The sequence below is a fragment of the Lepidochelys kempii genome, chromosome 11, assembly GCF_965140285.1.
Source record: "Lepidochelys kempii isolate rLepKem1 chromosome 11, rLepKem1.hap1, whole genome shotgun sequence".
In the NCBI taxonomy this organism is placed as follows: Eukaryota; Metazoa; Chordata; order Testudines; family Cheloniidae; genus Lepidochelys; species Lepidochelys kempii.
The window spans coordinates 80,418,637-80,431,608 of NC_136390.1; the positions used below are offsets into that span (position 1 = coordinate 80,418,637).

The 12,972-nt window shown below is 41.3% G+C and overlaps 1 protein-coding gene across 11 annotated transcripts in view; it reads left to right on the forward strand.

Moving 5' to 3' along the window:
• Window positions 1-7,200, forward strand: part of ADARB1 (adenosine deaminase RNA specific B1) — a 225,200-nt gene extending 218,000 nt beyond the window's left edge. For all 11 annotated transcript variants that reach the window (XM_073306981.2, XM_073306982.2, XM_073306973.2 and 8 more), the window contains one exon: window positions 327-7,200. In XM_073306981.2, coding sequence (XP_073163082.2) covers window positions 327-503 — 177 coding nt within the window. In that variant the 3' untranslated portion in view covers window positions 504-7,200. The remainder of the gene's footprint in view (window positions 1-326) is intronic.
• The last annotated feature ends 5,772 nt before the right edge of the window (window positions 7,201-12,972 follow it).

Genomic DNA, 12,972 nt, shown 5'->3' on the forward strand with positions numbered 1-12,972 from the left:
GTGGGAACTGTCCCATGAAGAGTAGAAGGGGTGGGTTTCAAAGAGAATTGCAGCCAGTTGCTATCAAGCAAAATGACGATGGTTTCAGTTTGACCTTCAAGGTGCTTATGGAAATGAGTAGATCCTCAGGGTTCCCACTGGACCAATAGTTTTGCTATGAGCTGTGAAGTGATATGTAGTTGGATACAAATCAACAGTAACGTTCTATCTATAGAGTGTTTGTCATTCTTTCAAATTGCTGCACTCATTCTCTCGTTTTTCTTGATTCTGGTTCCTGGAATGGCTTTGTGTAATGGTTTGTTTTCTTTCTTTTTCTATTTGTGCAGCTTTCCTCTAGCCTGCGTGCAAAGATCCTCAAACCAAACCTGTACCATGACACTAAGCAGGTGGCCACTAAGTATCAAACGGCCAAAGAATGTTTGTTTAAAGCGTTCCTGAAGGCAGGGCTTGGAGCCTGGGTGGAGAAACCAATAGAGCAGGATCAGTTTTCTCTCACTGTCTAATTCATGGACTGCACATCACTTTGGAACAGGGGGTCATTCTGGAAATCCTGGCGTCCGGCATCGTTTTCTGGCATCAGCTGTCAAAGCATCTTTTTAACACTTTGAAACTAACTGGCAAATTGTTGTTATGTTTTGCTCAAATATTGAAAGTCAATGATAAGTTGCTACAATAATTCTATATTTTGTTATAAAAATCGTTTTGGTTTACTTCTCTAGAAACTCCTGTTACTGTAGAAAAAACTGCAGTAAGGCTTTCTTTAACAGTACCAGATGACTCATATTTTTCTGGGTTAGAAAAAATTCCTTTTTTTAATGCAATATAAGCAAGTGCATGAAAACATGTAGTAGATTGCATTAGGTTTTACACTGCATTTTTTTAGTCTGTAGCTTAATTTAATCAAAAAAAGCTACAAAGCGAATTTCTGCGCTTCTGTTAGCTTGGTTTTTCTTTTAATTGCAGGGTTTTAATTGCAGAGCATATAGGTGACAAAGCCAGAATGGATTTTGGACAGCTAGCTTTTCCCTTCTTCCTTGCTCTTTAAAACCAGCTGCTGAAAACGTCATGTCTTTGATGTACGTATTTATTAGTCTGTGACCTGGTTTTTAACATACAGCTTTTTATTCTGTTTTTTAAAATACCTTTACCTCCCATTTACATGCATTGTAAAGTCATCATTTTTTACCACTGTAAACTGGAAACAAAAAATAAGTATTTGTAAGTTAAGAAATTTAGTCTGTAGTGTACAAAACCTGTTTAGAAGTAGGCAGTTTGTATATCCCAGGAACTCATGCGAACACCACCATAACATTAACAGTAATGTGGCAACTTCAGAAAAACAGTTTTTCGTTTTGGAGAAATAATTCTGCTTTGCCAAAATAACCCATTCGTAGAATATTAATTACAGTTTTTCTCAAAGAAATGAGAGGCCTACTGAAGATGAAAGTATTGTTAAACTTCTTTCTTGTGGTCTTCAGAGACTTAACAACTGGACTGTTGGGTCCCCTGAAGATTTTATTGGCTGTAGCTTCACATACATGATGATCTATAAAAGTCTTATTTCTAAGTTTTGTTTGCTCTAGTATATATTTAGAATGGTATTTTATTTATAAAAGCTCTTTTTTGTTAAAATTTTCACATATGCTAGATGTGAAAATGAAAAATAGCAGGGAAAATACTGCCAGGTCTGTTAAGTCAATGAGTGCATAGACAGCACTTTTAGAACAATTTGTAAGCGAAATGGAAGGCTGACAATGGATTGAAAAAATCCTCTTTTTCTCAGCATACCAGGTATAATTCTCTAGTTATGTCCAATATGTCTAAGTACACGATGTGACATGTGTGTATCAAAGATATTGTGTGTACAAATTCCGAAAAACACCTCAAAGTATTTTTAAGTCCTATTTTTAAAATAATTAGTTGATAATAGCAGTAACTACCTCAGCACAGGGCATTTCCTGGGGAGTAGCGGCTCCCTGGGTGTTGTGGAAAGTGATGCAAAAACTCTTTCCAGCCAGTTATGAATGTGCTGGAAATGCCCTGTCCTGCAATCATTATTGCTCAATTATGAATCAAAGTGAAAAAAATTATCAAGACTAAAAGTTGCCTGAGTATTGTATTAAACCTCCTAATTAGAGTCTTAGTAGCAATACATTAATGTGTAAAATAAACTCTTGTAGGGGAAAAACATTCAGAATGTGTGAAGGCAAGTAATGTACATGCTCTTTCAAAACACAAGATTTACATTGTATCTGTCTTTGCAAATGTCTTTGGCCCTGAACCTGCAAACTCTTTTGCAATTGCTTAAAGTTAAGCATAAGTAGACCCACGGAACTGCTCATTTGCTCAAAATTAAACGTGTGCATAAATTTTCAGGATTGAAGCCAAAATGTGGAGCAAGAACTGTAAATTAGAGCAATTTATGAATTTTCTAGCTGGTCTAACCATGTGGATATTCTTGGAATTAGTCTTACTTATTAAATGAAATCTCTGTTTTAAGGGACTCTGTCTACTGATGATTTCACTTTGCAATCTTAATCTATTTTTACCAATCTTTTTAAATTTCTCATTCAGAAGTTGAGCTCTCTTCAAATTTTATTTTGAAGTTCAGGCAGTTATTAGGTGAGATTATTTTTGTATTGATGAAGTCCTGAATGTGAGTAATATATTTAAGTATTATTGTAGGCATACATTTTAAGACATTCAAATTTACTATGAATATATGGAAACTATAAGTGAGAGTTCCATGCAGAATTCTTTTTGATAAAAAGGGAAGCATTTGATTGATATGAGGAATGAGTTCTCATTCTTTATAGTTCTAGGGTTCTCAAAAATGTTTTCCAGGATCATGTGCAACCCATATCTGTCCTCTGGAAGCCAATGGCTTTCCGCATACCTGCTTATTTATTTTTGTTCGGTAATATTGAAGATCAGAAGTTGGGGGAAGAAGTGTTCCTCTAAAAGATGTATTTGAGATTGTTATATTCAGCTAAATTCTGCCATGTCCCTCTTTTGTCATTCTGTGCTCCTTTATATTCTTGGCCTTTGTATTCTTTGTAATACTCCTGTATTCTTTACAGATGACCATCATCAAGCATGGATGGCTTTTTATGCATTTAATTGTAAATGATTGCAGAGGATAAAGGCAACATGGCTGCCAACAGCTGTTGAAATTTGGGGTTGACCTTTCTCTATCGAGCATTTAGCTTAGCATTTATTTTGAAAGGTTGGATGGTCTTCTTGAATATCTTCACTGTGCGATTTAGTATGTCATGGTTGTGGTGGCTAATCTTAGCAAGGATTTGTTATGCAATCCTGGGAATTCTTGGTTTTTTTTAAGTTGATATAAGGGTATATCTCAGGTTCGTCACAAAATTTAAATGAGTAACTTTAAAGTTAATAAATACTTGAAGAAATATAATTTAAAATGTTTTTCCAAATGACATTCTAGCTATAATAAAAGATAATAGGTTAGTAACATAGAACGCTGTAAATGTAGGGATTTTTAAAAAAAAATATTCTGTAGGGGTGTGGAAAAGAACTTGGACGTGGAGGTGAAACTTGAAGCATTTGGTTATTTCTGTGCTCAGGATTTAATACCCATAGAACATTTCCTGTCACTTGTTGATGATGAATCATACTGTCTTCACATTAATATGCTAGCTCTTTCCTATCCCCCCACAAAGCTCCCAGTCCTTTAGCGTAGTTAGTGATAAAAATTATGATAGTTAAATAGTGTGCAACTTACACACATACAACAATGGGCTCCCTGCACAGGTGACAGTTTTAGTATCTTCCTCGTGCTAGATAGTACAAAACACACTAGGGTAGAAAATAATTAATGGGGGGTATCCCTCAGAGTAGCAGCAGATCTTTATATGGTACCACTCCTGTGTCCTCATTAAAACCTAAAACAACTCACGACTGAAATTTCAGGCGCCTTAGAGCTGCATCACTGGGGTTTTGTTTTACCAGTATGCAGCTCTGAAGTTAAGTATTTTATCCACCTAAAAATATAAACGATCTTTCAACTGGATATCGTGTATATACAAATGATAATACTTTCTGCTGGTGAAGGAATAAAATTATTAGTTGTGGGCTGCTGATCCGAGCTAACAGTGTTAGGAATGAAAGAGTAAAGGTGACATCATGAAAACTGTTTTCTTTCCCATCTCTCCCAAAGACAATTTTTTTTTACCAGGGGAAAACGATTTCAGTTTTGAGACATTTTGAGTTGAGGTTGCCACATAACTGAAGTGGAACTTTCTTTTTCTTTCTTTCTTTCTTTCTTTCTTTCTTTCTTTCTTTCTTTCTTTCTTTCTTTCTTTCTTTCTTTCTTTCTTTCTTTTTAAATAATATGCTGAAGTTTCTCCATACATTGAAAATTATCTTTTTGCCTTTCACCAAAGCAAGCTTTTTCACTCCAAGGGGATACTTACAAGTCTTTGCATTTTCATCATAATAGAATGTCTGGTATGAAAATCATCCTGAAGTTTTTTGAATGGGAAGGTGAGCTGTGATTCAGATATGTGATGGGAATCAAAATGTTTAAAGTTATTTAAAATATAAAAGTGAGCCCACAGAAATAAAGTGTAAACAAAATGTATAAAATATATTATCCTGTCTCCAAATCGCTGTGTGGTTTTTGGTTTTGTTTTTTTAAAGACAGGCAGCCTTATAACATATGATATCAGCTGAATTGAAAGTTTTTTGGTGCAATTTACAGTAATACTTGGGTACAATCCCAATCAGATATAGACTGGACATGATGAAAAGTGCTACATAAGAGCGTGGTATGGTTTTTATTTATTTATTTATATGCATATTAAGAATATCATAGAAGATTAGGGTTGGAAGAGTCCTCAGGAGGTCATCTAGTCCAACTCCCCTCTCAAAGCAGGACCAGCCCCAACTAAATCATCCCAGCCAGGGCTTTGTCAAGCCGGGCCTTAAAAACCTCTAAGGATGGAGATCCCACCATTCCCATTCCCGTGCTTCATCACCCTCCTAGTGAAATAGTTTTTCCTAATATCCAACCTAGACCTCCCCCACTGCAACTTGAGACCAATGCTTCTTGTTCTGTCATCTGCTACCACTGAGAACAGCCAAGCTCCATCCTCTTTGGAACCCCCCTTCAGGTAGTTAAAGGCTGCTATCAAATCCCCCCTCACTCCTCTCTTCTGCAGACTAAATAACTCCAGTTCCCTCAGCCTATCCTCATATGTCATGTGCCCCAGCCCCCTAATCATTTTTGTTGCCCTCTGCTGGACTCTCTCCAATTTGTCCACATCCTTTCTGTAGTGGGGGGTCCAAAACTGGATGCAGTACTCCAGATATGGCCTCACCAATGCCGAATAGAGGGGAATAATCCCTTTCCTTGATCTGCTGGCAACTATATATATATATATATATATATATATATATACTAATGTAGCCCAATATGCCATTAGCCTTCTTGGCAACAAGGGCACACTGTTGACTCATGTCCAGCTTCTCATCCACTGTAATCCCCAGGTTCTTTTCTGCAGAACTGCGGCTTAGCCAGTCAGTCCCCCAGCCTGTAGCAGGGCATGGGATTCTTCCGTCCTAAGTGCAGGCCTCTGCACTTGTCCTTGTTGAATATCCAGAATTATCATAATTAATTAAGCAATTTTGAAAGGGATATTAAATCTCATACTTTAAAGCTTAAAGCAATTACAAATTAGGATGAGCCCTAAAGGGCTTGGGTGTCAGATTACCCCACCTGTGCTACTCAGGGTTTTTACACCTTCCTGGTATTCCCCATTGTCAGAGACAGGATACTGGACTGGATGGACCTTGGGTCTGGCCCAACCTGGTAACGCCTGTGTTCTGTGCTGGTGAGAGCTCAGAAGCCACAACACAGAGACGAGAACTCTGGAACTTGATTTTGGAATTCATTTGTCCAAATTAGGAATTGAACCTTCTTATATATCATCTGGCCCATCACGCAGTGTCACTCATCTTTACATTATAGCACATTTCTCAGCAGGCTTCCACCTTCTGATAAACAAGCAAGAAAGGAACCAGAGCTGCTCTCAAAGTTATGTGCCTAGCAGCATTTATATTCAGATGGTCCTGTGGGCTTATTTTGCACAATTTTATTATACAATTCTGCCATATACTTTTAAGGATGTTAATTTTTAAAATAAGTTTTCTTTTGAATCTTTTGCATAAAATTGACATTGCAGTGGCCCAGATTGTCACTGTTCATGCTGGGCAGAAGTCTTTTATGACAAGCACAGAGACTGGCAGAGGAAGGTGGCTCAATTTCAAACACTAGATTGGTTGCCTAATCAGTTTCTGACTGAAACAGACAAAATCGAAGGAAGTTCTTGTTTTTCTTCCTAAAGCACAAATGGCCTTGTAGGATGTAACACTCCATTCCTACATGCACTGTCAGCTCCCAAAATGTGTCAAAGGAGGTAAATGCTATTAGTGTAAAAAATACCTTTGAAAATCTGGCCCTGTGTCTTTCATAAACTGGGTAAAGATTTTTTTTCCCTCCACTATTTCTGTAATGACGGAATAAGCTGTACTGACAACAGAACTAGAAGCAAATTATGGGTGTTATCCTGGCTCCATTGAAGTCAGTGGCAGAGCTCCCATTGAGTTCAGTGCATCCAGGATTTCATCCTGTACATTTAAATATTGTTGACTTTAATAATGAAGCAAAACAAAATCATTTAAATAAATATCAAAAGTAACACTGATTTTGAAATCCCTGTACTGACAATTTTGTACTCTGGCTGCTAATCATGCCAACAGTGTAGAAGAAGGCTTTTGTGAGTGGTCATGTTTTGTTTTTGTTTTCTTTACTGAAACTATAAAACAGATATAAGAAATGTAATTTATGTACGTAACAATCTAGCCCATTTGGAGACAGCAGATGTGACATTTTAAAGATTTTTTATCTTTGAGTGACAGAGTCTGTTGTCTAGGAAGCCCAAAATGTCATCACATTGCTTTTTAAAATGTTTTCAATATTATCATGCACAGACCAGTCTAGTTGCAGTCAGCAGACACAGGGTTAGAAGATTAAAATACAATGTACATAAATTGCTCTATGTTATTTGCATGAAGCAGTTACTCTTGCCCTATTTCTGACTTTGTGATGTTGTGATGGCAACACACCTGCCTTTAATAACTGATAAAGGGATATTAAAAGAGCACTGTCAAATACTTTCATGACAATGTTTATTTTTGGGTGTCCTCTCCATCCTTCCTAATCCCTCCTTAGAATATGCACCTTAGCAGTGTCTATAAAAATGTTATTTTCCTTGGGCCACAAGCCCTCCCCACTCCGGCCCATAGTGCTACTGAAACACACTCCACCGGCTACCCTAACTAATTACTCTGCTTTGCATACTACCTTGCTTTGTTTCATTCATTACCATTTGTACAGAGAGTTGAAAACACAAAGTTATATAAATACTAAGAATTATTATTTGTACATCGGTATAGTCAGTATCAGAAAAATGTACCCTGATCGGAGAGCTGTGTCACTTATCATCAGAAGTTGTAGATCCAACACGCCCAGCACAAAACATTGTGTGGGTCCTTCCAACGCCTCGTTATCATGTTCGTTACATCATGAAGAATACTCCAGAACAATTCCAGTACTTTTTTTGAGGCTACCATCTTGTTCTCTGTAATCTCAGCTTTCACTTAAAACAAAAAATCAAAACAAATAGGGCTTATTTACAGCTGGAAATTTACTAAAATGTCTATGCCAGAGCAGCGCCCCCTGATTCTGGAATAAGAGTGCCTTTTTCTGAGTTAGCTTATTCCATGTCCAAATCCACTATGGAAGTGGATTAAACTAAATCAGAATTGGGCACTCTTAGTCCAAAATAAGTGTGTCCACACAGGGCTATTGCGGTTAATTTCCAGATGTTGACAAACCCTAGGTCTCTTACCCTGATTGCAAGGAAAACCAGAAAATGTGAAGTACACACCAATATCCTTGATGTGTACACCATAATCTGTAGAGAGCCTAAAACAATAGCTGTAAGAAGTGTGAACTGTCCCTGTGCCCCAATGGCATGCTGACACAAATGCCTAATTACAATAATTTAAGTTTCAGAGTAACAGCCGTGTTAGTCTGTATTTGCAAAAAGAAAAGGAGGACTTGTGGCACCTTAGAGACTAACCAATTTATTTGAGCATTTGTTAAAACAAGGGGCATCCGATGAAGTGAGCTGTAGCTCACGAAAGCTCATGCTCAAATAAATTGGTTAGTCTCTAAGGTGCCACAAGTCCTCCTGTTCTTTTTGCGAATAATTTAAGTATCAGCATTACTGGGAAAAGGAGGGGAGAAACTCACACACAGATCTGCACATCTAGCCCAGTATCCTGTCTTCTGACAAGTGGCCAGTGCCAGATGATGCAGAGGGAATGAACAGAACAAAGCAATAAATCAAGTGATCCACCCCCTGTCATCCAGTCCCAGCATCTGGCAGTCAGAGATTTAGGGACATCTAGAGCATGGAGACACATCCCTGACCATCTTAAATAGCTATTGATGGACCTATTCTCCATGAACTTATCTAATTCTTTTTTAAACCCAGCTATACTTTTGGCCTTCACACCGTCTTCTGGCAACGAGCACCACAGACTGACTGTGCATTGTGTGAAAGAAATACTTCCTTTTGATTGTGTTAAAACTGCTGCCTGTTAGTCTCATTAGGTGACCCCTGGTTCTTGTGTTATGAGAAGGAGTAAATAATACTTCCTTATTCACTTTCTCCACACCAGTCGTGATTTTAGAGACCTCTATCATATCATAGAATCATAGAATATCAGGGTTGGAAGGGACCTCAGGGGATCATCTAGTCCAACCCCCTGCTCAAAGCAGGACCAACACCAACTAAATCATCCCACCCAGGGCTTTGTCAAGCCAGGCCTTAAAAACCTCTAAGGATGGAGTTTTCCCCTCATGGTCATTTCTTTTCTAAAATGAACAGTCCCAGTCTTTTTTCCCCTCATGAGGAAGTTGTTCCATCCCCTTCATCATTTTTCTTGCCCTTCTCTGTAATTTTTCCAATTTGAATATAGTTTTTTGAGATGGCCCCACCAGAACTGCATGCTGTGGGTGTACCATGGATTTATATCATGGCATTATGACATTTGCTGTCTTATTACCTATCTGCCAGTCATCTGGTACAGAGGCTGATTTCAGCCATCGATTACATACCAGAGTCAGTAGTTCTGCACTTCCATATTTGAGTCCCTCCAGAACTCTTGGGCGATATACCATCTGGTCCTGGGGACTTATTGCTGGTTACTTTGTCAACTTACATGGGGAGTTGAGGTTGGCACCTCCAGGCATAGGGTTCAGGGGGCAGAGTTCCCACCCACAGGACCCCTGCTGCGCCGGTGTTCCAGAGGTGCACAGGGAACAGAGGGCCCTGGTGTGCAGCAACAGGGACCTCAATTCCACCTGTGCACAGGTCTCTGCATGTGAATTTCCTTTGTCTTTCAAGCACACCCCTGAGGCTGGCTGGTGGGGGGCTTGGCCAGCTCCCTAGCACCAGAACAGGTTTACTCTTTCCTGGATGCGAAGCATCGTTGCAGACAATATTAGCCCTTGCTGCGAGTCTCAGTGAGTCTGACGAGGGGTCACCCTGAACAATGGTGCTCCAGAAACAGCCACTCCCAGAGAGCACCCTGCAAACCTCAGGGCCCAGAGAGCCACCCCCTCGTCCCAGAGAAAAGCTTCATCACCACGGACTATTAAAATATACACTGCAGCCCTCACCTGCATTGTCACCAGACATCCCCCATCTCCCTGCCATTTCCACGGGGATAAGCTGAGCAGAGTGGTATGCACAGGGACCTGAGTGCTGGGAACCATGGGTAGATCTCAGGGCATAGACTCTATTACCAATTTTAAAATAGTGAATCTGCGCGCTGCCCTGGTCCACAGCCCTGCAGCTTCTGGCACAGACGCCTCATGTAGTCCTGATGAGACAGCTGTGTGCGCCCCATGCCTGTTCTCTCTCCTTGTACAGCAAGGGGAGTCAGGGCCGTAACCGCCTCCTTGCGCTTTGACCGGAGCAAACCGGGCTCAAGGGAGCCTGGCGCCTGGCTGGGACACTGCTGCAATGCGGATAATAAATGGCAGGAATATTTCAGACTAAGAGACCAGGAACATTTCACCCACAAAGAGACCAGAATTGAACCGATCCGCATGCAGGGGTTTGGTCCTGCAGGGGCATGAGCCCCATCGTCGTTTTTATAGGGAGCAGCTTCTCTCTGCTTGTTTTTCTTCCTTCTTTTGAACTGTGGCTTTGTCAGCTGGCCAGCCAGGTAAGCTGCTGCAGCACGAGCCGGCCTGTGCCGACTCGCATTCTGTGTCTCCACGGGGCCTGCGTGAGCTTTCCCTGTCGCACGGACGTCCTGCTGGAGCTGTGCGAGAGGCCTGCTCAGACCTACCCGCCGGGCTTAAAGCACGGTGTAAGTAACACAGAGGTGTGGCACTGCCTTCTGAGTGCAGGGTTTCCTGGGTTTTCTGCTCTCACTGCCTCTCCTTTGGCCCAGCCCGGGACCCCTCATGGCCCCACCTCTCTGCTGTTTTGCTCTTGGAGAGGGAAGTTATGAACCAGCTGCCTAGAGCCCAGTCAGCTTTCTCCTATGATTCTTAAAACCCAAATATGAGCAGACAGGTTATTGCTCTTACAACTCCATTTTCTTCTCATCCTGCTGTAAGCAGAGACCTAATTTTGTAGGTTGTATGAGTTATGCTTGCTTTGCTTAGGTCCCTCTCTGCCCCTGCCTTCACATCCCTGTGGGGGGCCCAATGGGCTTTCTTTGCTCAGCACTGGGCAAGGCTGGATTTACAGCCCTTGAGTCCTGTTTGTGATCGGTCCCAGCATTTACCCCGTCATTCCCCCGGAAGCTGGAGTCACAGCCTCTGCCCTACTGACAGCCCATGGAGGGAGATGGGGGAAGCCAAGTCTCCACACAGCATGGCATAGCATTGCTACTGCCCAATCTCTATCAGGCTTTCCTGTTTTTCTCTTAAGTGCTCTAGACTTGACTTCCTCCTAGACCTTAGCAGTGAACCCTCCGCCCCAGAATAGCGGGAGTGGCTCTTCCTGAAGCAGTGTGTAAAACATCTGGGGTTCCGGCAGTGTTCCCTCAGCCATACCTTGGAGGTGTTGGCTTGTATTATTTTAACTGAACAGAAGAACGGCCAGACTGGGTCAGACCAAGGTCCATCTATCCCAGTATCCTGTCTTTCAACAGTGGCCACTGCCAGGTGCCCCAGAGGGAATGAATAGAACACAGAATCCTCAAGTGCTCCATCCCCTGTCGCCCATTCCCAGCTTCTGGCAAACAGAGGCTAGGGACACCGTCCCTGCCCATCCTGGCTAATAGCCATTGATGGACCTGTCCTCCATGAATTTATCTAGTTCTTTTTTGAACCCTTTTATAGTCTTGGTCTTCACAACATCCTCTGGCAAGGAGTTCCACAGGCTGACTGTGCATTGTCTGAAAAAATACTTCCTTCTGTTCGTTTTAAGCCTGCTGCTTCTTAATTTCATTTGGTGGCCCCTAGTTCTTGTGTTGTGAGAAGGAGTGAATAACACTTCCTTATTTACTTTCTCCACACCAGTCGTGATTTCATAGACCTCAATCATAGCCCCCTTTAGTCGTCTCTTTTCCAAGCTGAATAGTCTGGGTCCTGTTAATCTCTCCTCATACGGCAGCTGTTTCATACCCCTAATAATTTTTGTTGCCCTTTTCTGAACCTTTTCCAATTCCAATGTATCTTTTTTGAGATGGGGCGACCACATCTGCACACAGTATTCAAGATTTATATAGAGGCAATGTGGTATTTTCTGTCTTATTATCTATCCCTTTCTTAATGATTCCCAACATTCTGTTCGCTTTTGTGACTGCCGCTGCACATTGAGTGGATGATTTCAGAGAACTATCCACACTGACTCCAAGATCTCTTTCTTGAGTAGTAACAGCTAATTTAGACCCCATCATTTTATATGGATAGTTGGGATTATGTTTTCTAATGTGCATGACTTTGCATTTATCAACATTGAATTTCTTCTGCCATTTTGTTGCCCTGTCACCAGACATGCCAAACCCATGGAAAAAAAAGCAGAAATTAGTCTTGTTTTTGGCTTAATTGGCTTGTGAGCTGCTTGTTGGCTAGTTTTTGTCTTATTGCTTATTGTAGCTTGTTGCTTCTTTTTTTTTGATTGGCTCCCAGCAAGTAGGGACAAGGGGGAGGCAAGGAGGAGAGTGAGTCGGGGTGCACGGGGGGCCCACCACAGTCCCAGACTGCATCCTGGGGGGATCTAGTCAGATAAAGTACTGGGGGGATCTAGTCAGATAAAGAATTCTTAGGGATTGGCTTGTTTTGGCCTTGTTTTGAAATGGGATTAGCTTGATTTTTGGCTTACTGTGACGGTGGGGGTGCTTATTTACTGTGTGAAAGTTGGCAACTGTGCCAGTCACCCAGTTTGGGAGATCCTTTTGTAGCTCTTTGCAGTCTACCTGGGACTTAACCATCTTGAGCAGTTTTGTATCATGTGCAAATTTTGCCACCTCGCTGTTTACCCCTTTTTCCAGATCATTTATGAATGTGTTGAATAGGACCAATGTTCCTTCTAATTTTTGACAGGCCGTGTGCCCAAAAAAAACTTCTTCTGTGCAAATTGTTGTGTGCACGGGGTTTCACTGTGTCCACAGGGTTTAGGATCTGTGTGCGCACGTACACGCTCACAGCTTAGAGGGAACAGTGAATAGGACTCATCCCAATACAGACTCCTGGGGGACACCGCTATTTACCTCTCTCCATTACCCTTTGTCTCCTATCTTTCAAGCAGTTACCAATCCATGAGAGCACCTTCCCTCTTATCCCTTGGCAGTTTACTTTGCGTAAGAGCCTTTCGTGAGGGACCTTGTCAAAGGCTTTCTGAAAATCTAAGT